Source organism: Mustela nivalis (assembly GCF_964662115.1).
Source record: "Mustela nivalis genome assembly, chromosome: 9".
Classification (NCBI taxonomy): Eukaryota; Metazoa; Chordata; class Mammalia; order Carnivora; family Mustelidae; genus Mustela; species Mustela nivalis.
In genome coordinates this window covers 119,216,110-119,242,405 of record NC_139028.1, presented here as the reverse complement: position 1 = coordinate 119,242,405, position 26,296 = coordinate 119,216,110, and the positions used below count along the sequence as shown (strand labels likewise).

The window sequence follows — 26,296 nt, the reverse complement described above, 5'->3', positions numbered from 1 at the left end:
CGGGCCGGGGAGGGGGCGCATGGGATGGGCTCTGTCCCCTCTGCTCACGCCCCCCTGCCCCCTTCCCAGCACCTGCTCCGGGGGGCTGTGGCAGTGCCAGGACCTTCCGTGCCCCGGCACCTGCTCCGTCCAGGGTGGGTCCCACATCTCCACCTACGACCAGAGGCTCTACGACGTGCACGGGGACTGCAGCTACGTCCTGTCCAAGGTGCGGCTCCGGTGGGGTTGGCAGACCTGTCCAGGGACTCTCGGGCCCCCTCCGCCCCCACGCAGGGTCCCATGACGGCCGTCAGAAGGGTGAGGCCCCTCAGATCTCCTCCTGGGGTCTCATCCCCAAGGGAAGCCCCGGGGCTCACACTTACTGGGCCAGGGGCTCCCAGACCCTGAGACGAGCTGCCTGGAGGTGGCCGCCGGGGCCACAGGCCACCGTGGGCCACCACCCGTCTGCACCCACACGGGGAGTGCTGGGAACAGGCCCCACACGAGTGCGTGCAGCAGCGCCCTGGTGGCTTTGCCCCGCAGACGTGTGCAGGGAGCAGCTTCAGCGTGCTGGCCGAGCTGCGCAGGTGCGGCCTGACGGACAACGAGAACTGCCTCAAATCGGTGGCGCTCAGCGTGAACGGCGGGGACACGGTGAGGCTCCCACAGGGCCCCAGGGGAGCTGGCAGGACGCGTGGGCCCGGAGGACACTGACTCTGCTTGCACGCCCCGTCCCCTCCTGAGTCCCACGGAGCCGAGTCCCACGGAGCCGGAGGTTTGAGGCCAGAGCTCCCCACCCGGCTCGGCCTCTGCCGGGCTGGCCCCCGGGGGTGTTCCCTGGACCCCCGAGCAGGCGGGCTCCTCCCCGCAGTGACCCGGCCACTTCCTCCCTGCAGGTCATCCAGATCCAGGCCAACGGCGGGGTGTTCGTGAACTCCATCTACACCCAGCTGCCCGTGTCTGCAGGTACGTGGCCCGGGACGGCTGGCCAGGCTGCAGCCGGGCGGCCCGCTCGCAGAGCCTGCACACGGCCAGCAGGGTCCCTTGCTGTTCTTCACGGCCCGAGGCCGTTGCTCAATATCCCGGCCGCACGCGGAATGCGGTCGGACCCTCGGGGGCCCGGTGCGGAGCACACGCGGCGCCCGGCCTCCTGGGGACCAGGACCGGTCCCTGCCAACACTGCCCACTCCCAGGGCCTGCCGTACACCCGTCTCCTCCCAGCCTGTCCCCGGAGGACCCGCCCCGCCCCGGGGCTGTCTCCACGGCAAGGGCCTCGGCCTGACTCGGGCGCTGTCCCCACCCCCGCAGCCAACATCACGGTCTTCCGGCCCACGTCCTTCTTCATCCTGGTGCACACGGGCCTCGGGCTGCAGCTGCGGGTCCAGATGGTCCCGATCATGCAGGTGTTTCTCCAGCTGGACCCGTCCTACCACGGGCGGACGTGCGGTGAGGCCGGCCGCGGCGCAGAGGCACCAGGCGCTGGGCTCAGCAGCCGGCGGGAGGGGTTAGGGCCTGGCAGGAAGTCGGGGCTGGGAGGGAGCTGCCCCTGGGGCGGTGACCTGGGGCGGGCTGGGGAGCGAGCCGGGCCGTCCTTTCGGGGGCAGGCTCTGCCCGTCGGCTGACCCCCTGGCGCGTCTGCCGATGGTGCTGGAACCTGGTCTGGGGCCGGGGCCCTCTGGCTGGTCTCCTTGCGAGGGTTTCTGGAGGGAACGCGGGCCCAGCGCAATGGCCCAGCTGGATGCCTCACGGATGCCCCCTCCCTGGGCCTCGGCCCCCAGGCCTGTGCGGGAACTTCAACCGGAACCAGGCCGACGACTTCCGGACCCTCAGCGGCGTGGTGGAGGGCACGGCCGCCGCCTTTGCCAACACGTGGAAGACGCAGGCCTCCTGCCCCAACGTCAAGAACAGCTTCGAGGACCCCTGCTCCCTCAGCGTGGAGAACGGTACTCCCACCGTCCTGCCTGAGCTGGGTCTGGGAGCTGGAGCTTCCATCTCCCCTGGCCCTGGGGTGGGTGGGGCCGGGGGACCCCACATCTGGGCGTGTGTGCGTGTGGGCAGTAGGGCCTGGGGCCCATAGGCACTGCGGGTCGGCCCCACACGTCACAGCTCTCCCAGGGGCTGGTGCAGGAGAGGCAGCTGCGGGGTGGGAGGCGCGGGGGAGGAGCCACGGGGAGGCCACCAGCCGGCTCGCCTTCCCCGCGCAGAGAACTACGCCCAGCACTGGTGTTCCCTGCTCACGGACCCGGCAGGAGCCTTCTCCCGCTGCCACTCTGTCCTCAACCCCGCGCCCTTCCACTCGGTGAGAACCCGGCCCCACCTGCAGCCTCCTCCCCCCTCCAGCATGTGCGCGGGTCGCCCGTCCTCCCTGGGTCCCGCGAGCTTGTCCGCTCTGCCACCGTGGGTTCTAGAGAAAGTGCTCTGTCCCAGTCCTGGAGGACAGAGACGGAAAGCAAGGGGTGGGCCGGGCCACGCTCCCTCCTAAGGCTGTAGACCTTACTCCTGAGACTCCTTGGGGCTCCAGGTAACACCCAGGCTTGGGGCCACATCACCCCAACCTTTGCCTCCGTGCCCCTCCCCCGTGTCAGCGTCCAAATTCAGAGCCCATCCTGATGACTGCATCTTAATTGCATCTGCAAAGACCCTGTTTCCAGTAGGGTCATTTTCTTAGGCCCCGGAGGTTAGAACTTCTGCATGCCTTTTGGGGGGACCCCACCCAACCCACACAGCTGGCTCGAGGGCCACTTTCCCCGAAGCTCAAAGCCCACAGTGCCCACGAACGCACCCTCGGGAGTGCATGTCTACGGGTGGAGGGCTGGGCCCACCTCTGCCCACACTGGGGCTGGCATAGGTCCCTCTTCTTCACCCCACGTGTGCGCCCCACAAGCGGTGACGTCTGTGGAATGCAGCCGGACTCCCCGGTCCCGTGGAGGCCCCTCCTGACCCTGACCTTCGCTTGGCCTCATGCCTTCTTTCTGCCCCTCCCCAACCTGGCCTGCGTGCTCCCTTAGGGGTCTCTCCTGGGGTCCCCTCCACGAAGCCCCCGCCACTTCCATCCAGCGGTGCTGAGGGCCCTGCGTGTGGCGGAGCGCCCGGCCCCGGGTGGGGGTCCCAGGAAGGACGCACAGGGAGAGGGAGAGGAGGGTCCCTGACGGCCCCCCGCGGCCCCGTCCCCAGAACTGCATGTTCGACACGTGTAACTGTGAGAAGAGTGAAGACTGCCTGTGCGCCGCCCTGTCCTCCTACGTGCACGCCTGCGCGGCCCAGGGGGTGCTGCTCCGCGGCTGGAGGGACGGCGTGTGCGGTGAGTGTCCCTACTCCCCAGCAGAACACGTGCTCCTGGGCCCCTGTCCCCGGGCCGGGCTGGCTGCGCGGGGGGTGGGGGCCCCGGGGGGTGGGCGGACACTCCCACTCCCACATTCTCAGCGGGCGCTTCGCGCTTCCTCGTCTGGGCCAACCAAGGACCTGGTGTCGGGGGGAAACCGTCTTGGGCTGTGTGAGCCCCAGCCTGGAGGGACCCTCCGGCCACTGACCGAGTGCTGCCCCCGCCCCAGCCAAGTATATGAGCAGCTGCCCCCAGTCCCAGAACTACAGCTACGTGGTGGACAGCTGCCAGCCCACCTGCCGCGCCCGGAGCCAGGTCGACGTCACCTGCAGCGTCCCCTTCCTGCCGGTGGACGGCTGCGTCTGCCCCGCGGGCACCTTCCTGGATGACTCGGGCGCCTGCGTGTCGGCCGACGCCTGTCCCTGCTACTTCCATGGCTCCGTGCTGGCCCCAGGGGAGGTGGTGCATGACGATGGTGTGGTGTGGTAAGCGGCCAGCTGGGCCCGTGTCCCCAGCCTGCCACTGCCCTGCACGCCCGTGTCCCCAGCCTGCCACTGCCCTGCACGCCCGTGTCCCCAGCCTGCCACTGCCCTGCACGCCCGTGTCCCCAGCCTGCCACTGCCCTGCACGCCCGTGTCCCCAGCCTGCCACTGCCCTATACGCCCATGTCCCCAGCGCGCCACTGCCCCCCCGACATCCTGTCCTGAGCCTGCAACACTCTGACCCCCCATGTCTTACCTGACGGTCTCTGGGCCTCCTGGGATGGTTCTGAATCACAGCGGGGCTCCCTGGGAGGGATGCCCGCCCTCCGCCCCTCAGCTGTGCGGTACACAGGGACCCAGCCCCTGGCCGGGGGCAGGGTTCTGAGGGTCCGGTGCCCAGGCGGGGTGTGTGTGTGTTGGGCTCTGGGCAGAGCGCTGGATGGGGCCCAAGGGGTGGTGGGTGGGCAGTGGGCCCAGCAGGCTGGCCTGTCTCTTGCAGCTCGTGTGTGGCCGGGAGGCTGAGCTGCCTGGGAGCGGCGGAGCAGCGGAGCTCAGGTAGGGCCTCCCGCCGCGCCCGGGCTCAGGGGCTTCCATGGGCCTGGGCTGCGGCCCCTCCCAGCCCAGTCGTCTCCCCCTGCAGGGTGTGTGGCCCCCATGGTGTACCTGGACTGCAGCAACACCTCGGCGGGCGCGCCCGGGGCCGAGTGCCTCAGGAGCTGCCACACGCTGGACGTGGACTGTGTGAGTGGCCGGGAGAGCGGGTTGCGCCCCAGCGTCCCTGGGCACGGGGGGGGGACAAGCGCTGACACCATGCCCGTCCACAGTTCAGCACCCACTGTGTGTCCGGATGCGTCTGCCCCCTGGGGCTGGTGTCGGATGGCAGCGGGGGCTGTGTGGCCGAGGAGGACTGTCCCTGCCTGCACAACGAGGCTGTCTACAAGCCGGGGGACACCATCCGGGTGGACTGTAACACCTGGTGGGTCGGGGACCCCCTGCGGGAGGGAGGAGGTGGGGGAGGAGCCGAGGCCTGGCGCTGTCCCCACCCCTGGGAAAGCCCGGGACGGTCCCCTCTGTCCTTAGAAGGTGCCCCTGGGGCCCGGCCATTCAGAGCTGCCACCAGGACCCCTGCCCCTGCCTCACCAGGTGCTGAGGGCTTGGAAGCCAGAGAGAGGCGGGCAGTGGGCCGGTGTCCACACTGCTCCCTCTGCTTAGCCCTCTGCAGAGGGTAGCCGGCCAGGGCTGGTGCTGGGCTCGGGGTGAGCAGCTGTCTGCCGTCCTCAGCACCTGCAGGAACCGCCGGTGGGTATGCGGCCACGAGCCCTGCCTGGGCACCTGTGTGGCCTATGGGGACGGTCACTTCATCACCTTCGACGGGGAGCGCTATGGCTTCGAGGGGACCTGCGAGTACACGCTGGTCCAGGTGCGTGGGGGCCCCTCCGTCCCCCGACCCGGCCCACCTGTTCCCGCAGCCCGAGCTCACCCTGACCCCTGCCCATCGCAGGACTACTGTGGGAGCAACGGCACGGCCAACGGGACCTTCCGCGTCGTCACCGAGAACGTCCCCTGCGGGACCACGGGCGTCACCTGCTCTAAGGCCGTCAAGCTCTTCCTGGAGGTGAGGGGCCCCCGGGAGCCCTGTCCTTCCCTCCGTCCTCCCCTGGACAAGTGGCCGCAGCCGGGGCACCCGACGCCAGAGCAATGCATTCTCTCTCGGTTCTGAGCCCGGAGTCTGGCAGCAGGGGTCCCCAGGGCCAAGCCCCCTGCCAGCCTGGGGGGGGGGGCTCCCTCCTGCCTCCCCCGCCCCTCCCCCACGGGCCCGCCCCTTCTCTCCTGTCCCAGGGACGCTGTGTTTGGGCTGAGGCTCACCCTCATCCGGGTGAGCTGTCCCTCCCTGACCCCCACAGAGACCCTTCTTGCAAACAAGACTGCGTTCCCCGCCTCCAGGGCCGGGATGGGGACACACGCTGTGGGCGCCTGTGTTCAGCCCACGACATTGGGGTGCCCAGTTCCAGCCGAGGGAGGTCGGCATTCACCAGGCGGAGAGCCACACTGCTCTCCGGGGACATCACCCCCACTGACCCGTGGCCCTTCCCCAGGCCCTCAGCTCTCCCTGCTCAGGTCCGGCCTCGTGTTCGCCGACAGTGTCGGGAGCCCGCTCCTCCTTGACCCTGGCCTCGCGCTTGGGCCCCTGACCGCCCGTGGGGCCCTTGCCTCAGGCCTCCGGTGGGCTCCAGCCCCCAAGCCGGCCCCTCAGTCCCTGCAGCCGCTGCCCTGTGCGTCCCCCGCAGAGCTACGAGCTGGTCCTGCAGGACGGCGGCTACAGGGTGGTGCAGTGGGGGCCGGGCGGAGAGCCGCCCTACAAGGTCCGGCACACAGGCAACTACCTCACCGTGGAGACCCGCGGCGGCCTCGTGCTGTCCTGGGACCGGAGGACAAGCGTGTTCGTGCGGCTGACGCAGGACTACAAGGTGAGGGCCGGCGGGCTGCGGGCCCTCTGGGCATGGCCGGAGCCCCCACTCCTAGATCTGGCCCCTCTGGCAGCTGATGAGCCACCGAGGGCCGGGGCGAGTCCGCTCTCCACGCTGGCTTCCGAAGGGCATGTCGAGGCCAAACCGTCCAACAGGCTGAGTCCTGGTCAGAACCCTGCTCGTGCTCCGCGTGTCCCCACGCCCGCTAGGCCGGCCCCGGCCTGCCCCCCTATCCGCCTGCCCGCCTGCTGGCTATAGGGCCCTCTGTCCTCCTGCAAGGTCACAGGGCACTACCCTGGAGTCCCCCTGCCGGTCTGGGCTGGGTGTTGAACCCTCAGGCTGCCCCCCTGAGCCCCCCGTGCCGCCGCCTCCCGTCTGCAGGGCCGCGTCTGCGGGCTGTGCGGGAACTTCGACGACAACGCCATCAACGACTTCACCACGCGCGGCCAGTCCGTGGTGGGCAGCGCCCTGGAGTTCGGCAACAGCTGGAAGTTCTCCCCGGCCTGCCCCGACGCCCCGGCCCCCCGCGACCCCTGCACCGCCAACCCGTACCGCAAGTCCTGGGCCCAGAAGCAGTGCAGCATCATCAACAGCGCGACCTTCGCCGCCTGCCACCCTCAGGTGGGCTGAGGCCCCGGGCTCTGACCTGGGGACTGGGCCTGCACCCCACTTCCGGCAGAGCTGGGTCTGGCCTGGGCTGGGCCTCCGAGCTTGGATTGGACGTGGCTGCTGGCACGTGGGAGGTCCAAGCGGTGTGCCACGACACCCCGGGGTCCGGCTGGAGTATCCCCGTGACCGCTCGGCCCCTCCCCTGCCAGTGAGGCTGCGAGACATCCGGACCGCGGGGGCCGCCTCCCGTCCCACCACGTTCCCTGCAGCCGGGCCTCGCGAGCTCCGGGGACTGGCGGTTCTCCTCCGAGACTGCGCCCTGAGGTCCTTCCTGTGACTTTCTCAAGGACGTGGCTGCCCGCGCACAAGCGTGATCTCAGGGCGCAGGACCTGCTGCTGACATGTGGGCAGCTTAGGAGGGACAGGCTGGTGGCAAACGTGTCTTGGGTCCCCTCTGGGCTCTGCTACTTGAGGGAGGGGTGTGGTCAGGGGGCTGTCCCCTCACCCCGAGGACACCAGCAGGGTCATGACGGCCGTGGGGAGGGCCGTCTCAACCAGAGGTACCATGTGGGTGTGGTGACGGTGCCAGGCGGGTGGGAGCCACGGATCTCGGACGCAGACGTGGGGTGCGTGTGCGGCCGCTCCCGCGCTCATGCAGGGCTGCAGGTCCCCCACGACGGCTGAGCGGCCCCTCCCCCTCCCCCAGGTGGACCCCGCCAAGTACTACGAGGCCTGCGTGGGCGATGCGTGCGCCTGCGACTCAGGAGGCGACTGTGAGTGTTTCTGCACGGCCGTGGCCGCCTACGCGCAGGCCTGCCGCGACGTTGGCGTGTGTGTGTCCTGGCGCACCCCGGACACCTGCCGTGAGTGGGGCTCTGCTGTGGCACTGAAGGGCGGGCAGGGTGGGGCCCGGGTGCCCAGGGGCGGGCCCACGTCTGGGTGCTAACGGACCAGCCGGGCAGGCCGCCGCGGGACGGCACCAGCGTGCTGAGGGCGGGGCAGGAAGCAAGAGGTGCGCCCTCAGCTGCCCCCCTCCGCGCGCAGCCCTGTTCTGCGACTACTACAACCCCGAGGGCCAGTGCGAGTGGCACTACCAGCCGTGCGGGGCGCCCTGCATGAGGACATGCCGGAACCCGGGCGGCCGCTGTCTGCACGACCTGCCGGGCCTGGAAGGTGAGGGCGGGGAAGGGGACAGGTGGCGGGACGGCTGCCCCGCACAGTGCCCAGCACCCGGCCCCGAGGGCGAGTCTCCTCCACGCACTGTGCCTGCCCAGGCTGCTACCCGAGGTGCCCGCCCAGCGAGCCATTCTTCAGCGAGGACCAGATGAAGTGCGTGGCCCAGTGTGGCTGCTATGACGAGGACGGGAACTACCACGACGTGGGCGCCAGGGTCCCCACGGCAGAGAACTGCCAGAGCTGGTGAGTGGGCGGGGCCCGGGGCAGGGAGCCGGGCAGCAGTGCCGGCGTGGCCTGGTGGGCCCTCAGCGCTTCCCTCTCCTCTTCCCCAGCGAGTGCACAGCCGGTGGCCTCCGGTGCACACACAGCCTCACAGGTAAGGCCGAGGGGCGGCTCCGGGGCTGGGGCCAGGGCTGAGGGCTGTGAGTGAGCCCCATGCCGGCCCTGTCTCCCAGCCTGCACCTGCGTCTACGAGGGCAGGACCTACCACTACGAGGACGTCATCTACAACACGACCGACGGGCTCGGCGCCTGCTTGTTGGCCATCTGCGGACAGAACGGAACCATCCTCCGGCGGGCTGTGGAATGTCCCGGAACCCCATCCACAACCCCTTTCACCTTCACCACCACCGCGGTCCCGCTCTCCACGCCAGGTGAGCCTGGCGGACGCGCTGCTGGTCCCGCTCACCCCCAAAGCCTTAAGCCCAGACCTCGGTGACAGTCTGGGCAGAGCAGGAGGTCAGAGCAGGCGTCCTCAGCACAACCAACAGCCCCGGTCACCCCTGCTCCTGGGCATGGCTGGCAGGGGTGCAGAGGAGGCTGACGAGGTCCTCGCCCCCGGCCCACAGGCTCAGTTCCCACCGTCACCACCGTGTGTGTGCGCGAGTTCTGCCTCTGGTCCGACTGGTATGACAGCGGCCCCCCGGAGCCCGGCATGGCGGGCGGAGACTTCGAGACGTTTGTGAACCTCAGGCAGAAGGGCTACGAGGTGTGCCTGGCCCCGGTGAGCGTTGAGTGCCGGGCACGGCGACTCCCCGACACCCCACTACTGCAGCTGGGCCAGAAGGTGGAGTGCGATGTGGCCTGGGGGCTGACCTGCTTCAACAGCGAGCAGAGCCCCCCGCTCTGCCATGACTACGAGCTGCGGGTCCTCTGCTGCAGCTACCTGCCCTGTGGCTCCTCCCCCGGGGCCACGACCACGGCCCACGGCACCACCACCTCCCCCGGGGCCACGACCACGGCCCTCGGCACCACCACCTCCCCCGGGGCCACGACCACGGCCCTCGGCACCACCACCTACCCCCGAGCCGCCAGCTGGCAGCCACTGGCCAGGTCCACCCCTGCCACGGAGACCCCGCCGGCAGAGACGACCGTGACAGGGACCTGGGCGTCGAGCAGCTCCCCAGCCTTGGCCACCACCTCCTGCCAGCCCCGATGTCAGTGGACGGAGTGGTTCGATGTGGACTACCCCAAGTCTGAGGAGGCCGGGGGGGACGTTGAGTCGTACGACAAGATCAGGAGCACAGGAGGGGCCATTTGCGAGCAGCCTGTGGACATCGAGTGCCAGGCCGAGAACTTCCCCGGCAGGAGCGCTGAGGAGCTGGGCCAGCGCGTGCACTGCGACATCGATTTTGGCCTGGTGTGCAGGAACGAAGAGCAGGTAGGCCTGTTCAAGATGTGCTACAACTACAGAATCCGCGTGCTGTGCTGCCGCCAAGACCAGTGCGCGGGGCCCACCCCCGGGACACAGACACTGGCCACTGCGCAGACCACAGGCGGCCCCTCCAGGGAGACCCCACAAACACACACGACAGGCACTGTCCCCGCCGGCCCCACGTCCAGCCCACGCACAGAGCCGCGCACGACCGCAGCAAGAATGTCGCCGGGAACCCTGGGAACGGCCACGACGGCCGCCACCCCCAGCCAGAGCACGGCTGGCTGTCAGCCCCAGTGTGAGTGGACAGACTGGTTTGACGTGGACTTCCCAACCTCAGGAGTAGAGGGCGGGGACTTGGAAACCTTGGACAACATCAGGGCTGCGGGGGGCACGCTGTGCGAGGAACCCCAGAAGATTGAGTGCCGTGCAGAGAACTACCCCGAGGTCAGCATTGACCAGATCGGACAGGTGCTCAGCTGTGATCTGCACACGGGGCTGGTCTGCAAGAATCAGGACCAGAAGGGGCCTTTCAACATGTGCTTCAACTACAATATCCGTGTGCTCTGCTGTCGCCCGAGCCCGCACTGCCCCAGCACCCCCGCCCCTGGGGGCTCCACATCTCTGGGGAAAGAAGCCACAACCAGAGCGTCCACCCAGACCCATGTCTCCTCCCCTGGGACCAGCCAGGGGGTCCCTGTCTCCACCACCCAGACCCTTCCTTCCCCTGCCAGGACTACAGAGAGGGTCTCCAGCCCCGGTCCCTCTGCCTCCCCGGGGACCCCGACCACAACCACCACCAAGCCCACCTCACCCCGTGCACCCACCACGGTCCCCGAGGTGACCTCCAGACCCCGGACCTCCCCCGGGTCCCCGCCCAGCACGGCCACCTTCGGGACCACGCTGCTCTCCACGCCCCCGCTGCTCAGCTCGGCCACCCATGGCCCGGCCGCCTCGTCCTCCACGGGCTGCAGCCCACGGTGCACGTGGACAGACTGGTTCGACGTGGACTACCCCACGCCGGGCCTGGACGGTGGGGACTTCGAGACCTTCTCGGTTCTCCGCTCAGCGGGCCACGACTTCTGCCAGCGCCCTCAGGACATCCAGTGCCGCTCGGAAAGGGCGCCGCACGCGCGTCTGGAGGACCTGGGGCAGGTGGTGCAGTGCGACGTGAGCTTCGGGCTGGTGTGTCGCAACCGGGAGCAGCCGGGACCCCTGCGCTACTGTGACAATTACCACGTGCGCCTGCTCTGCTGTGAGGACGACGGCCGCTGCCCCAGCCCCACCGCCCCCGAGCCCACCACGCCCTCCCGGGGGACGCCTGTGCCCGAGACCACCAGCTCTCTGCCCGGCACCACCGTGGGCCTCTCCACGGCCGCCTCCAGGGCGACAGTGCCCACGGGCAAGACCGAGACATCCCCACCTGTGACCTCCAGCCACACACAGACCCCCACTTCCCCCATGGCCAAGTCCACGGCCTGTGAGCCCCGCTGTGCCTGGACAGACTGGCTGGACCAGAGCTACCCAGCGCCGGGGGCCTCCGGTGGGGACTTCGAGACCTACGCCAACCTCCGGGCCACGGGCAAAGCCATCTGCCAGCAGCCGCGGGCACTGCAGTGCCGGGCGGAGGCGCGGCCAGAGACACCACTGGAGGAGCTGGGCCAGGTGGTTCGGTGTGGCCTGGAGGACGGCCTGGTGTGCCGCAACGAGGACCAGGCCGGCCCCTTCCACATGTGCCTCAACTACCAGGTGCGCGTGCTCTGCTGTGAGGGCGACGGCCGCTGCACCAGCACCCTGGCCACCACGGCCCTCAGTTCGCGGGGCGCCGGCCCGGGTCCGACCCCTGTGCTGCCCACAAGCACCACGGTCCCCAGTCCTTCAGCCCCCAGCACCGGCCGGACCACGAACACCGCCACGTGCCTGCCCACCTGCCGCTGGACCGACTGGCTGGACAGTGATCAGCCCCGGGCCGGCCGCTACGGGGGTGACATCGAGACCTACTACCACATCCGGGACGCGGGCGGTCAGCTCTGTGCGGAGCCCGAGGCCATCGAGTGCCAGGCTGTGCTCTACCCAGACGTGCCCTGGGAGCAGCTGGGTCAGGATGTGCGTTGTGACGTGAACTACGGACTCATCTGCAGGAACAACTGGCAGACAGGGGGCCGCACCTGTCTCAACTACCGTGTGCGGGTGCTGTGCTGCGATGGCCCCGGCCACTGCGCCACACAGCCCACCACGGAGCCGGCCGCCGCCAGCAGCTCCAGCACACGACCAGGGGTCACTAGGCTGCAGATCACGGCAACCCTCCCGTCTGCCCCGGAGACCACGCTGGGTGGTGCCACATCCCAGGCTGGCCCGACTTCCCCTGGGACCACCCGTGGGGTTTCTGTCCCCACCACCCATATCCTTCCTTCCTCCCCAAGGACTACACAGACAGGCCCGTCATCCCCTGGGACCACCCTTGGGGTTCCTGTCTCTACCACCAGCACCAGCATAGGCCAAACGTCATCGGGAGTCATTAGGCTGGGGACCACGACCACCCACCCCACCTCCCCTGAGACCACACAGAGATACACTGTCTCCACCACCCAGATCTCTCCTGCCTCCCCCAGGACCACCCAGACGGGACCCTCTTCCCCTGGGACAACCCATGGGGTCCCTTTCTCTACCACCAGCACCAGCATAGGCCAAACATCCTTGGGAGTCATTAGGCAGGGGACCACGACCACCCACCCCACCTCCCCTGAGACCACACAGAGATACACTGTCTCCACCACCCAGATCTCTCCTGCCTCTTCCAGGACCGCCCAGACAGGCCCGTCTTCCCCTGGGACCACCCATGGGGTTCCTGTCTCCACCACCCAGATCTCTCCTGCCTCCCCCAGGACCACCCAGACGGGACCCTCTTTCCCTGGGACCTCCCATGGGCTTCCTGTCTCCACCACCCAGATCTCTTCTTCCTCCACCAGGACCACCCAGGCGGGACCCTCTTTCCCTGGGACCTCCCATGGGCTTCCTGTCTCCACCACCCAGATCTCTTCTTCCTCCACCAGGACCACCCAGACGGGACCCTCTTCCCCTGGGACAACCCATGGGGTCCCTTTCTCTACCACCAGCACCAGCATAGGCCAAACATCCTTGGGAGTCATTAGGCAGGGGACCACGACCACCCACCCCACCTCCCCTGAGACCACACAGAGATACACTGTCTCCACCACCCAGATCTCTCCTGCCTCTTCCAGGACCGCCCAGACAGGCCCGTCTTCCCCTGGGACCACCCATGGGGTTCCTGTCTCCACCACCCTGATCTCTCCTGCCTCCCCCAGGACCACCCAGACGGGACCCTCTTTCCCTGGGACCTCCCATGGGCTTCCTGTCTCCACCACCCAGATCTCTCCTTCCTCCACCAGGACCACCCAGGCGGGACCCTCTTTCCCTGGGACCTCCCATGGGGTTCCTGTCTCCACCACCCAGATCTCTCCTGCCTCCCCCAGGACCACCCAGACGGGACCCTCTTTCCCTGGGACCTCCCATGGGCTTCCTGTCTCCACCACCCAGATCTCTTCTTCCTCCACCAGGACCACCCAGGCGGGACCCTCTTTCCCTGGGACCTCCCATGGGCTTCCTGTCTCCACCACCCAGATCTCTTCTTCCTCCACCAGGACCACCCAGACGGGACCCTCTTCCCCTGGGACAACCCATGGGGTCCCTTTCTCTACCACCAGCACCAGCATAGGCCAAACATCCTTGGGAGTCATTAGGCAGGGGACCACGACCACCCACCCCACCTCCCCTGAGACCACACAGAGATACACTGTCTCCACCACCCAGATCTCTCCTGCCTCTTCCAGGACCGCCCAGACAGGCCCGTCTTCCCCTGGGACCACCCATGGGGTTCCTGTCTCCACCACCCAGATCTCTCCTGCCTCCCCCAGGACCACCCAGACGGGACCCTCTTCCCCTGGGACAACCCATGGGGTCCCTTTCTCTACCACCAGCACCAGCATAGGCCAAACATCCTTGGGAGTCATTAGGCAGGGGACCACGACCACCCACCCCACCTCCCCTGAGACCACACAGAGATACACTGTCTCCACCACCCAGATCTCTCCTGCCTCTTCCAGGACCGCCCAGACAGGCCCGTCTTCCCCTGGGACCACCCATGGGGTTCCTGTCTCCACCACCCAGATCTCTCCTGCCTCCCCCAGGACCACCCAGACGGGACCCTCTTCCCCTGGGACAACCCATGGGGTCCCTTTCTCTACCACCAGCACCAGCATAGGCCAAACATCCTTGGGAGTCATTAGGCAGGGGACCACGACCACCCACCCCACCTCCCCTGAGACCACACAGAGATACACTGTCTCCACCACCCAGATCTCTCCTGCCTCTTCCAGGACCGCCCAGACAGGCCCGTCTTCCCCTGGGACCACCCATGGGGTTCCTGTCTCCACCACCCAGATCTCTCCTGCCTCCCCCAGGACCACCCAGACGGGACCCTCTTTCCCTGGGAACTCCCATGGGCTTCCTGTCTCCACCACCCAGATCTCTTCTTCCTCCACCAGGACCACCCAGGCGGGACCCTCTTTCCCTGGGACCTCCCATGGGGTTCCTGTCTCCACCACCCAGATCTCTCCTGCCTCCCCCAGGACCACCCAGACGGGACCCTCTTTCCCTGGGACCTCCCATGGGCTTCCTGTCTCCACCACCCAGATCTCTTCTTCCTCCACCAGGACCACCCAGGCGGGACCCTCTTTCCCTGGGACCTCCCATGGGCTTCCTGTCTCCACCACCCAGATCTCTTCTTCCTCCACCAGGACCACCCAGACGGGACCCTCTTCCCCTGGGACAACCCATGGGGTCCCTTTCTCTACCACCAGCACCAGCATAGGCCAAACATCCTTGGGAGTCATTAGGCAGGGGACCACGACCACCCACCCCACCTCCCCTGAGACCACACAGAGATACACTGTCTCCACCACCCAGATCTCTCCTGCCTCTTCCAGGACCGCCCAGACAGGCCCGTCTTCCCCTGGGACCACCCATGGGGTTCCTGTCTCCACCACCCAGATCTCTCCTGCCTCCCCCAGGACCACCCAGACGGGACCCTCTTCCCCTGGGACAACCCATGGGGTCCCTTTCTCTACCACCAGCACCAGCATAGGCCAAACATCCTTGGGAGTCATTAGGCAGGGGACCACGACCACCCACCCCACCTCCCCTGAGACCACACAGAGATACACTGTCTCCACCACCCAGATCTCTCCTGCCTCTTCCAGGACCGCCCAGACAGGCCCGTCTTCCCCTGGGACCACCCATGGGGTTCCTGTCTCCACCACCCAGATCTCTTCTTCCTCCACCAGGACCACCCAGACGGGACCCTCTTTCCCTGGGACCTCCCATGGGCTTCCTGTCTCCACCACCCAGATCTCTTCTTCCTCCACCAGGACCACCCAGATGGGACCCTCTTCCCCTGGGACAACCCATGGGGTCCCTGTCTCTACCACCAGCACCAGCATAGGCCAAACATCCTTGGGAGTCATTAGGCAGGGGACCACGACCACCCACCGCACCTCCCCTGAGACCACACAGAGATACACTGTCTCCACCACCCAGATCTCTCCTTCCTCCACCAGGACCACCCAGACGGGACCCTCTTCCGCTGGGACCACCCATGGGGTCCCTGTGTCTACCACCAGCACCAGCATAGGCCAAACGTCATCGAGAGTCATTAGGCTGGGGACCACTAACACCCATCCCACCTCCCCTGAGACCACACAGAGATACACTGTCTCCACCACCCAGATCTCTCCTGCCCCCCCCAGGACCACCCAGTCGGGACCCTCTTTCCCTGGGACCTCCCATGGGCTTCCTGTCTCCACCACCCAGATCTCTTCTTCCTCCACCAGGACCACCCAGACGGGACCCTCTTTCCCTGGGACCTCCCATAGGCTTCCTGTCTCCACCACCCAGATCTCTCCTTCCTCCACCAGGACCACCCAGACGGGACCCTCTTTCCCTGGGACCTCCCATAGGCTTCCTGTCTCCACCACCCAGATCTCTCCTGCCTCCCCCAGGACCACCCAGACAGGAGCCTCCTCTCCTGGGACCACCCATGGGGTCCCTGTCTCTACCACCAGCACCAGCATAGGCCAAACGTCATCGGGAGTCATTAGGTTGAAGACCACGACCACCCACCCCACCTCCCCTGAGACCACACAGAGATACACTGTCTCCACCAGCCAGATCTCTCCTGCCTCCCCCAGGACCACCCAGACGGGACCCTCTTCCCCTGGGACCACGCATGGGGTTCCTGTCTCCACCACCCAGACCCTTCCTTCCCCTGCCAGGACTACAGAGAGGGTCTCCAGCCCCGGTCCCTCTGCCTCCCCGGGGACCCCGACCACAACCACCACCAAGCCCACCTCACCCCGTCCACCCACCACGGTCCCCGAGGTGACCTCCAGACCCCGGACCTCCCCCGGGTCCCTGCCCAGCACGGCCACCTTCGGGACCACGCTGCTCTCCACGCCCCCGCTGCTCAGCTCGGCCACCCACGGCCCGGCCGCCTCGTCCTCCACGGGCTGCAGCCCACGGTGCACGTGGACAGACTGGTTTGACGAGGACTACCCCATCCCAGGCCTGGACGGCGGGGACTTCGAGACCTTCTCGGTTCTCCGCTCAGCGGGCCACGACTTCTGCCAGCGCCCTCAGGACATCCAATGCCGTTCGGAAAGGGCGCCGCACGCGCGTCTGGAGGACCTGGGGCAGGTGGTGCAGTGCAACGTGAGCTTCGGGCTGGTGTGTCGCAACCGGGAGCAGCCGGGACCCCTGCGCTACTGTGACAATTACCACGTGCGCCTGCTCTGCTGTGAGGACGACGGCCGCTGCCCCAGCCCCACCGCCCCCGAGCCCACCACGCCCTCCCGGGGGACGCCTGTGCCCGAGACCACCAGCTCTCTGCCCGGCACCACCGTGGGCCTCTCCACGGCCGCCTCCAGGTCCTCGGCACCCCGCACCTTGCTGCCAGTGACAGTGAGCACCTCGCCCATGTCCGTCCTCACCACCCCGGGGCCGCCCGTGTCTTCCAGAGGGAACTTCACCACCCGCTGCTTCTGCCGGGCGCTGGGGCAGCTCTTCTCCCCCGGTGAGTGCAGGAGCCGCATCCCCCCTACCCCGCCCTGGGCACTCCGTTGCTGAGACTTGTGGGTCTACCCTGTGCCTCCTGAGCTCTCCGGAGCTGACCCTGCCGTGTCGTCTTGGGGACTGTCTCCTCACAGGGGACATCGTGTACAACAAGACGGACGGCGCGGGCTGCTCCTTCTACGCCGTCTGCAGCCAGCACTGTGACATTGACCGCTTCCAGGATGCCTGCCCTACGTCCCCGCCCACGGAGGCCTCCTCGACGCCAGCGGCCTCGCCCTCCCAGCCTCAGGGCTGCGACCTCCTCATCCCTCCCCGACAGGTGTGCCTCCTGCCAGCAGCCCAGTTGGCCGGGTCCTTGTGGCCCCCCTGAGCTCTCTCCGGGTAGCTCTGGCTGGAGGGTGGCACTCGGGGTCGGGGCCGGGACGGCACTGCGGGAGGCGGGGATGTAGGGCCGCACCCCGGGCAGGGAGGGCTCTGGGGCCGTGGCAGGGCTGTGGGGCAGGTTCCGTGATCCCAGCCGGTGAGCCCTGCGCCCTTCTCTTCCAGGTGAACGAGTCCTGGACCCTGCCAGACTGCACAGTGGCTCGGTGTGAGGGCCACAACCACGTGGTCCTGCTGGGGCGGAAGCCGGTGGCCAGCATCCACTGCGTGAACGGACACCCGCCGGTCAGAGTGTCGCAGGACAATGAGCCGTGTGACTTCCACTTTGAGTGCGAGTGTAAGTTGGGGCACGGTGAGGGCAGAGGGCACTGGGGGACTCACCGGGGGCCACGGCCGCGGTGCACAGCGCCAGCCAGAGTCGGTGACACGCGCCACAGCCGGGGGACGGCCCAGGTTTGCGGAGCCCACGCTCACGGCAGCCTCTGTGACCGGATCGGGTGCCGGGTGGGGCTGTGGTCCTGCGTTTCCTGAGTGTCCGTCCCGGAGCTTCCGTGGGAGCACTTCTGGCCCAGCCCCTGGATGGCGCAGGGCTCGGGTTCCCAGAAGAAGCGAGGGCCACACCCGGGGGTCAAAACACCAGCAGGGACCGACTGTCCCTCTGGAGGCTGCAGGGCGGCCTTCCCGCCTTCCCAGCTTTGGGGCTCCAGGGTGCCAGGGCTTGTGGCCACTCTGCTCCTGCAGGGACACCTGTCACTAGGTCATCCAAGATGGCATCACCCTGACGTCCTAAACCTACTGACAGACATGAAGGTCTTTTGCCAGAGAGGGCTCGTTCCCAGGGTCTGGGTGGGGCTGAGGACTTGCCTTTGTGGCCACCAGGCAGCCCACTCCAGGCCCGTTCATAAGAAAGGCAGATGGGGCCCCGGGCGGCCGGGGCGCCACCCTGAGGAGGCTGTTTGCGGTGGCGCCGGGTGAGGGACCGTCCACACCCCACAGGCTCCTGCAGCGGCTGGGGGGGCTCCCACTACACCACCTTCGACGGCACGACCTACTCCTTCGCGGACAACTGCACCCACGTGCTCATGAAGGAGATCCGCCCGCGCTACGGGAACCTCAGCATCTCCATGAACGGCTACTACTGCGGGGCCGCCGCCGCCACAGCCCCCTGCCCCCGTGCCCTCAGCGTCCACTACAAGTCCATGGAGGTCATCCTCACCACCCACACCGGCGCCCACGGGCAGGAGCAGAGCCTGGTGAGCGGCCCTGTCCCGGCATCACCAGGGAGGGCCTGCGGGAGCCGAGGGCAGCTCCCGGAGGCCCCTCAGGCAGGGCCAAGGGCACGCAGGATGCCTCGGGGACCCCAACGTGGCCGACTGGGACCCCAGGCTCCAAGGGGAGCATCTGCCCTTCGGGGCAGGGGTGCCAAGGACTCGGGGCCCCAGCAACCCCTCACAGATCCCTCAACATGTCCCCAGATCCTGTTCGACCAAATGCAAGTGGGCTCGGGCTTCAGCAAGGACGGCGTGAGTGTGTCGGTGACGGGCGCGACCACGATGACCATCGACATCACCGCGGCTGGTGTGAGCGTCACCTTCAACGGGCAGGTCTTCCACATCCAGCTGTCTTACAGCCGTTTCAGCCACAACACCGAGGGCCAGTGCGGTGAGCGGGTGCTGGGGCGCCTGGGCCACAGCCGCCCAGCAGGGGGGCGGGCAGGGGGAGCAGCGGAGCGGCGGAGGGGTGACTCCGCTGTCCTGCCGCCCAGGCACCTGCACCAACAGCCGGACAGATGACTGCCGCCGGCCGGACGGCACCATGGCCGCCACCTGCCAAGATATGGCCCACCACTGGCTGGTCCCCGAGAGCGGCCGGGAGGGCTGCTTGGCGCCTACCCGCCCGCCCCCGACGGCGGGGACCTCGCCCTCCGCGCCCACCACGCCCGCCTCGTCCCCATGCCCCCCCGCGCCCCTCTGCGAGCTGCTGCAGAGCCCGTGAGTCGCCCCTGAGGGTCTGGTGCGTGTGGGGTGCTGCCCGCCCGCGCCCCGGCCTCTGACCGCCCCTTCCCGCAGGCTCTTTGCGGAGTGCCGCGCCCTCATCCCCCCGGACCCGTTCGTCAGCTCCTGCGTCAGTGACAGCTGCCAGGCCGATGACCCCCGAGCGCCTTGCCGGAGCCTGGAGGCCTACGCGGCGCTCTGCCGTGCCCGGGGCGTGTGCAGCGACTGGCGGAATGCCACCAACGGGCTGTGCGGTGAGTCGGGCCGGCCCCGGGGGCTTTGGCCTCCTCGGCCCACCTGACTCCAGTCTCTGTGTCCCTAGACGTCACCTGCCCGCCCGACAAGGTGTACCGGCCGTGTGGCCCTGCACAGCCCGCGTCCTGCGACTCTAGGTAAAGCCTGCCTGAGGGTCTGGGGCAGACCAGGAGGGCGTGCGAACCCCCAGCCTCAGGACCCTGGGGCTTTCTGCCCCGTCCCCGCCCCCCCCCCCAACTCCGGGCCTGGGCAGTGGGTCAGCCCCAGTCCTCTGCCACGCCCTCTGCCCTTCCCCCTCGGACGGCCACTTCTACAGATCGAGGGTCCCAGGCCCGCCCACCATGTTTTGCAGGATCCAGAGCGGAGGGGGCAAGGGGCTGGCGGAAGGCTGCTTCTGCCCCGACGGGCTCACCCTCTTCAACACGCACACGGATGTCTGCGTGCGCGCCTGCGGTGAGCGCCGGCCACGGAGGCCCCACGGAGCCGCCGCAGAGCTGGGGGCAGGCGGCCGGGGTGGGGGAGGCCCGAGCCGGGAGCCAACCCTTCCCGGGGGTTCACACTCCCGGCCTGCGCCCGGCCTGAGGGTCTGTGTGGCCTCGACGTGGGGCCCTTGGCAGGAAGAAGAGCCCTGGCCGGGGGTGGGGCGGCCAGGCCTGCAAGGACAGGTCCCAGGGCCCGTGGCCTCTGCCCGCTGGGTCTGGGACCACAGCATGCCCACTGACTCCCTTTCTCCTTCCCTTCCAGCCTGTGTGGGACCCGATGGCTTTCCCAAATCCGTGAGTGTTCTGCCCCTAGCCTGAGCGGAGGCAGGGAGGGCCCGATCTCTGGGCAGCCTGCTCTGCCCGGGCAGCCCCTGTGGGGGACTGGGGTGGGGTACCCCGGTGGGAGACACGTCCCCATCACGGGGGCTGCGCCAGCAATGGCGGCTTGAGTGGGAGGCCGAGAACTGACCAGGCCACGCTGAGGGCGGGAGCCTTCCCTGCTGCCGGATGTGGCCCCGGAGGCCCCGGCCCAGTCCAGGAGTCTCCAGGGACCCCCACTGCTCTGTTCCAGCCTGGGGAGCGCTGGGTCAGCAACTGCCAGGCCTGCCTGTGCCACGAGGGCTCCATGTCAGTACAGTGCGCCCCCGTGCCGTGCGAGCCCCAGGAGTGGCCCCCACAGTGCGGACGGGCTGGCTTCGTGACCGAGACCAGGCCTCTGGCCAACAACTCCTGCTGTCTGGAGACGCTGTGCGGTGAGCCCTGGGCCCTCCTCCCCGGCCGGAGGGTGACCAGGGGAGAAGGGGGGGGCCTGCGGGGCCGAGGATGGGCTGCCGCCGACCTCCGGTGCGCCGTGGCTCCGTGAGGGGACCCAGCGGGGACACAGAAGGCTCAAGCCCTGACACACCCCGCCCCGCCCCACAGTCTGCAACACAACCACGTGTCCCCAGAGCCCACCCCGATGCCGGCCAGGAGAGGAGCTGATTCGCACCCAGAAGGAGGGTGACTGCTGCCCTACCTTCATCTGCCGTGAGCGGGGCTGGGAGCTCGGGCGGCGGGAGGGTTGGAGCCCTTCCTCCCCCGCAGCCGGGCGGGTGCTCAGGCCCCCTTTCCTTCCAGGACCTCTGCTGTGTTACTACAACCAAACCGCCTTTGGGGTAAGGGCTCAGCAGCCGGGGGGCTGAGTGGGATGGGCGGCCGTGGGGGGGAGGAGCAGGCGCAGCTCGGCCACAGGGGACCTCCACCCCCATCTGCACGGGCCCGGCCCCGCCTGCACCCTCCTCCAGGACAGTGGAGACGCGTGTGGGGGCTCCAGGTCCTTTCGAGCCACATGGGGACACAGGCGAGGGGGACACGGGGACAGCCCTGTGTATCGAGCACCTGGGGGACTGTTGGCTGCCCCTGAGAAGTTAGCTTCGTGTGTCCCGGGAGCTCCCTCGAGACAAGAGTGTTGGGGTGAGGCCGTGCCCTCCCAGCCCCTCCAGCCGGCCTGGGGTCCTGCCTCTGCCCTGGGGTGTGCTCAGCCGGGGGCACAAGCACAATTCCATCTGAAGAAGAAGAACCCGCTCTCTGTAGGCCTCCCCTTCCCCTACCCAGCAGCAGGGGGGGTTCACCTCCACCGTCCCCGTCCACCGCAGATCGGGGCGACCTTCCCGTCGCTTACTCCCTGCCACACGTGCACCTGCCTGCCTGGGGACAGCCAGGGCCCAACCGTGCAGTGTGAGGAGGACACCTGTAACACCACCTGCTCCCCGGTAAGCCCCCCGGGGCACCCCCACCCTGGGCAGGGACACGGCGTCGCAGGGGTGGGGGCTGCCAAGGAGGTCGCTGGGCTCTTAGGGTGTAGATGGGAGTGCAGGGGGGTTGGGGGGCAGGGCCGGGGGAACGGTCGGAACCCACCCCTCCCTCAGGGCTCCGAGTACCGGAAGGTGGACGGACAGTGCTGTGGCGAGTGTGTGCAGACGGCCTGCCCCACGGAGGACGGCCAGCTGGTCCAGGTGAGCCGGGGCTCGCTCTCAGCCCCTCAGCCCAGCACCCCTTCCCTTTGGCCCGTCTCTGCGAGCCTCCACGCACCCCCCCACTGCGTTGCAGCCCAGCGAGACCTGGGTCAACAGCCTGGTGGACAACTGCACCGAGTACCGCTGCCAGGTCAGGAATGGGCTCCACGTGCTCATCACGAGGGCCACGCCCTGCGCCAACATGTCCGGCTGCCAGGTGTGTCCTGCCGCTCGGCTGCCCCAGGGCAGGGGCCCCGCCCGGCGCGCCCCAGATCCGCGGCCGGAGCCCGCACCGTCTCGGAGGCCGCGCCCTCATCGCCTCCCCTGGGAGGCCCCGTCCTTCCCAGTCCCCCCCACGCCCCCCCAGCGCAGGCACCCCGCCGCCTCAGAGGCCACGCCCACCCAGAGCCCCCAGCCCGCCCCCAGCCCGCCCTCTCTCTCCCCCTCCCCCTTCAGGGCATCCTCAGGAAAACGGGCTGCTGCTTTTCCTGTGAGGAAGTGGGTAAGTCGAGGCTGGCCCACCTGCTCTCCGAGCCCCACGCTGCCCTTGGCCCCCGGGACCCCACCCTGAGCGCGGGGCTCGGCAGGGTGGCGCGGGGGCGGCCCCGGCCCGGGGTCCTCAGAGGTGACCCCGCCTTTCCTCTGTCCGCCCAGACCAGTGCCAGGTCCACGTCAACAGGACCATCCTGACACACCAGGGCTGCGCCACCCAGGCCCCGGTCAACGTCACGTTCTGCGGGGGCTCATGTCCCGGACTGTCCAAGTGAGCGAGCCCTGGCCCCTTCTGGGACGCCCCCCTCCCCACTGCGCTGGCTTTGGGCAGGTGGGCGCAGTGGGTGAGGAGAGCAGGGGACGGCGGGGGGCTGGCTCAAGCCCGGGGTGGGCTCCTCCCGGGGGAAGAGTGTCCTGCCCGGGTCAGCAAGTGCCACGCGTGGTTCCAAGACAAGACAGAGACTGGCGGGGGCAGGTGGGAGCTCAGAGACCCCGAGCCCTGCCCCAGGCCAGGTCAGACACGCCCCTAGTGCTCCGAGGATGAGCTCGGGGCTGCCCGGAGCAGGTGGGGGCCATCGGCTCTAGCCGCCCCCGGGAAGCCAGGAGCTTGGGGGCTGGGGCTGGACCGGGTGGGTCCTGATGGCGGCCGTGCGCCTGTAGGTACTCCGCGGAGGCCCAGGCGATGGAGCGCCAGTGCACCTGCTGCAGGGAGACGGAGGCTCACGAGGAGGTGGTGACCCTGCGGTGCCCCGACGGGACGGCCGTCCGCCGCACCTACACCCACGTGGACAAGTGCGGTTGTGCCCCGGCCTGTGTCCACTCGCCCAAGGCGCCCGAGGACAGCACCCCCATCCTCCTGACCTAGGGGTCCACCACTGTCCGTTGCCATTCTGACCCCCTCCTACCAGCCCCCCCACCCCATCTGGAGCCGGGACACATACCGCCCAGCCACCGAGAGCTCGGCCAGCCTGTTGCAGGGGCCCGGGCACACCTGCCACCTGGGCACTCACGGGACCTGTGCCTTGGGGGTGAGCCCGGAGGGTGAGGGCACAGTGAGGACCTGCTTGACCGGAGCTCTGGGAGGAGCCTTGCCCTCAGAGCCCCTCCAGCACGTCTTGGCCACTGTCTGGCCATCAGGACCTGCCCCTCACCTGAGACGAGTGTCTGCACCGCCCGGACTCACCCTTCTTCGTGCCGGGAGGATGCCTGGAGCCACCGTGCCGACCGCTGCAGCAGGTTCCTGCTGGCCACCTCCTGCAGCAGGATGTGGGCTGGGGCCTGTCCAGCGGCCGCCAGCTGCCTCTGGGGAGCCGCGTCAGGTCCAGCGTCAGGTCGGAGGGCTGGCTGTCCGTGCCCACGTCTGAACCTGGGCCTGGGGTGACCATGGCTGCTGGGAGGCAGGCCAGGGAGGGGTCGGCGCTCCGCACTCCCTCCGCCCACCCTGTCCCCGTCCTGCAAATAAACACTGAGCATCGTGTACACTTCTTGGTCCTGGTGTCTTTTCTGCCCACGGAGCCCCCTAGGCTTCTCCTCCATCAGGCTGTGCAGCACCCCAGGACCTGTGTGTCCCTCCCCCCAGGAGTGACAGGTGGGATGAGGGGCCCGGAGGCCCTCGGGGTCCGTCTCAGGCCGTGGGGCTCTGGCTGAGGCCGGGGATGAGCCCGGGGCTTGGAAACGACCCTCTCCATGATTTCGCACGCAGGGGTTTCTAAGGAAGCTGGTTCACGGATGTGGGAAGTCTGGGGGCCCCACGGGGGGCATGGCCACGGCCCAGTGTGTCCATGCAGGAGGCCGCTGCCTCACAGGCTGGGGGCGCACGGGGAGGGGGGGCGCCTGGTGCCACTCGGGCCCCGGGAAGGCTGTCGGGTGCCGCCACCCCTGCGCTCCCCGCCGCGGCTCACACACCGAATTTGCTGCCGGGCACTCATCCCCCGCAGCTCGCTCTATTCTGGCCGCCTTTTCTCATCTCCCCCAAGGGCGGGGACTTCTCGCCAGAGAGCTCTACGCACACGTGCTGGGGAGCAGCAAGACGTGGGGAGCAGGTGTGGGGTGTGGCCGACAGGACCCCACACACAGCCCCGGACGCAGAAGGCTCCCTGGCTTTACTGGCAGGAAGGATGAGACGTGGCCCCCGTGGGGAGGGGTGGCTTCGGGTGCGGCTGCCACCTGGGGAGGCAAAGGCGATGCCTTTGCTGGTGGAAGCTGCTGGGGCAGGGCGTGGGGGCGCGTGGGGGGGGGTCTTCTCCCCTCCCCTGAGTCCCACGACCTGCCTCTGCTCTCAGTGTGGTTCCCATCGTGGGGCCGCTGCGGGGGCTGAGCGCGGAGGGCCTGCGCTCTCTCCAGGCCACGGCCTGCCTTTCCCACCCAGCCCACGAGCTCTGGGCAGGGCAGGCCCCCTGGGACCTGGCCGGGCTGGCCAGGCAGGCCTGCAATCGCGGCTGGCCGCCCCTCCCAGGGCCGCCTTCTGGAAGCTGAGCCTGAGTCTCCCAGTCTGGTTTCCTGGGGGCTGGGGCCGCGCCCCCACTGAGTCTTTGTGAAACCAGGTGCAGGACAACAGCCTTCCCCAAGCCTCCCTGCCATTCCCTGGCACAGCCGCTCTGCAGACTCATGCAGCCCTCACCAAACTGAAGTACATCCCTAAGGCCGCGGGGGCACGAGTGTGACGGGCCACAGACCAAGGTGTGCATATACCACGTGCGGCCCGTGTCCCGGGGGAGCTCTCCTCCGACCCTGACGGCACCCAGCGCGCCCATCGTGTGCCATTATTTCTCCCGCTTTACGGAGGGGAAACTGAGGCATGCCATGGCGAAAAGCCTTGCTTCAGCCAGGAGTGAAGCCAGGCCCCATTGCCCTGGAGAAGGGAACTATCAAAACCAACACGGGGCATAAAAACAAAACAGTCACTAAACTTCAAATATTTTTAAAAAGAGATTTCTGGTGTCCAGATGGAAACGTGGCGTGTCCTCCCCCACGGGCACAAAACTTACCACGATAAAGATAGAAAGAAGTCTGAAAATAGAAGAGCAAATACAGACAGACAAGCCGGAAGAAGAGAGGTTTTGGGGGGTGCGCCAGTGGCAAGCCGGGCCCGTGGCCTCAGGGCGACATCTGGATCCACGCCTGACAACAATGACCTCTCGGAACGGAAGGCCTGCCCTCCACCGAGTCCTCGGCGAGCGCCCGGGAAGGTAAAGAGGGTCATGCGTCCTGGAGGGGAGACCCGAGGGCAGCGAGGCCGGGAAGAGCTCGGAGCCACCAGGGTGACCGGACTGTGCGCCTGCGCCAGCGCGAGACAGGACCGGCGCCCGGAGGCTGCCGCGGGGCACCTTCGTGGCGCTGAGCGCACAGACCTTGAACGCTGAACTCCACAGTCAAGTAAACTATCACTTAAGAATGATAATGAAGGGACGCCTGGGTGGCTCAGCGGGTTAAAGCCTCTGCCTTCGGCTCAGGTCATGGTCTCAGGGTCCTGGGATCGAGCCCCGCATCGGGCTCTCTGCTCAGCGGGAGCCTGTTTCCTTCTTTCTCTCTGCCTGCCTCTCTGCTACTTGTGATCTCTCTCTGTCAAATAAAATCTTAAAAAAAAAAATTGGTAATGAAAAAAAGGCATTTTCAACATGCAAGGACTCAGAACGTGGGCTCCCATGACCCTGTGCGAGAGACACCGGCGAGCCAGCGTCACCTCTCAGGCAGCAGCACGCGGCACGCTAAGTTCGTGACTCGAGTGGGCCGCAGCCGTCCGTGTTCTTCACGGCTAGCGCTGCCCGGCCCTATTTCACAAAACCAGAAATATGGTCTCCTGGGTTATTTCCTAAAAGCTTGACAATTTTGCCTTCCACCTAACTTTTTTTTTATGGGTATA

General features: G+C 68.1%; 1 protein-coding gene across 1 annotated transcript in view; it reads left to right on the top strand.

Annotated features, from left to right (window-relative positions):
- Positions 1-23,915, top strand: part of MUC5B (mucin 5B, oligomeric mucus/gel-forming) — a 29,741-nt gene extending 5,826 nt beyond the window's left edge. The window contains exons 11-50 of the mRNA XM_082682475.1: positions 70-208; positions 523-633; positions 876-945; positions 1,288-1,425; positions 1,758-1,922; positions 2,184-2,278; positions 3,154-3,280; positions 3,531-3,786; positions 4,283-4,338; positions 4,424-4,524; positions 4,608-4,759; positions 5,065-5,203; positions 5,285-5,398; positions 6,072-6,251; positions 6,633-6,872; positions 7,567-7,723; positions 7,905-8,033; positions 8,135-8,279; positions 8,369-8,412; positions 8,492-8,689; positions 8,885-12,975; positions 14,320-16,837; positions 16,971-17,155; positions 17,383-17,554; positions 18,214-18,470; positions 18,693-18,879; positions 18,983-19,208; positions 19,287-19,465; positions 19,534-19,603; positions 19,819-19,919; positions 20,211-20,242; positions 20,520-20,700; positions 20,870-20,974; positions 21,065-21,102; positions 21,583-21,699; positions 21,856-21,942; positions 22,037-22,159; positions 22,399-22,444; positions 22,597-22,705; positions 23,095-23,915. Coding sequence (XP_082538601.1) covers positions 70-208; positions 523-633; positions 876-945; positions 1,288-1,425; positions 1,758-1,922; positions 2,184-2,278; positions 3,154-3,280; positions 3,531-3,786; positions 4,283-4,338; positions 4,424-4,524; positions 4,608-4,759; positions 5,065-5,203; positions 5,285-5,398; positions 6,072-6,251; positions 6,633-6,872; positions 7,567-7,723; positions 7,905-8,033; positions 8,135-8,279; positions 8,369-8,412; positions 8,492-8,689; positions 8,885-12,975; positions 14,320-16,837; positions 16,971-17,155; positions 17,383-17,554; positions 18,214-18,470; positions 18,693-18,879; positions 18,983-19,208; positions 19,287-19,465; positions 19,534-19,603; positions 19,819-19,919; positions 20,211-20,242; positions 20,520-20,700; positions 20,870-20,974; positions 21,065-21,102; positions 21,583-21,699; positions 21,856-21,942; positions 22,037-22,159; positions 22,399-22,444; positions 22,597-22,705; positions 23,095-23,299 — 11,785 coding nt within the window. The 3' untranslated portion in view covers positions 23,300-23,915. The remainder of the gene's footprint in view (positions 1-69; positions 209-522; positions 634-875; positions 946-1,287; positions 1,426-1,757; positions 1,923-2,183; positions 2,279-3,153; positions 3,281-3,530; positions 3,787-4,282; positions 4,339-4,423; positions 4,525-4,607; positions 4,760-5,064; positions 5,204-5,284; positions 5,399-6,071; positions 6,252-6,632; positions 6,873-7,566; positions 7,724-7,904; positions 8,034-8,134; positions 8,280-8,368; positions 8,413-8,491; positions 8,690-8,884; positions 12,976-14,319; positions 16,838-16,970; positions 17,156-17,382; positions 17,555-18,213; positions 18,471-18,692; positions 18,880-18,982; positions 19,209-19,286; positions 19,466-19,533; positions 19,604-19,818; positions 19,920-20,210; positions 20,243-20,519; positions 20,701-20,869; positions 20,975-21,064; positions 21,103-21,582; positions 21,700-21,855; positions 21,943-22,036; positions 22,160-22,398; positions 22,445-22,596; positions 22,706-23,094) is intronic.
- The last annotated feature ends 2,381 nt before the right edge of the window (positions 23,916-26,296 follow it).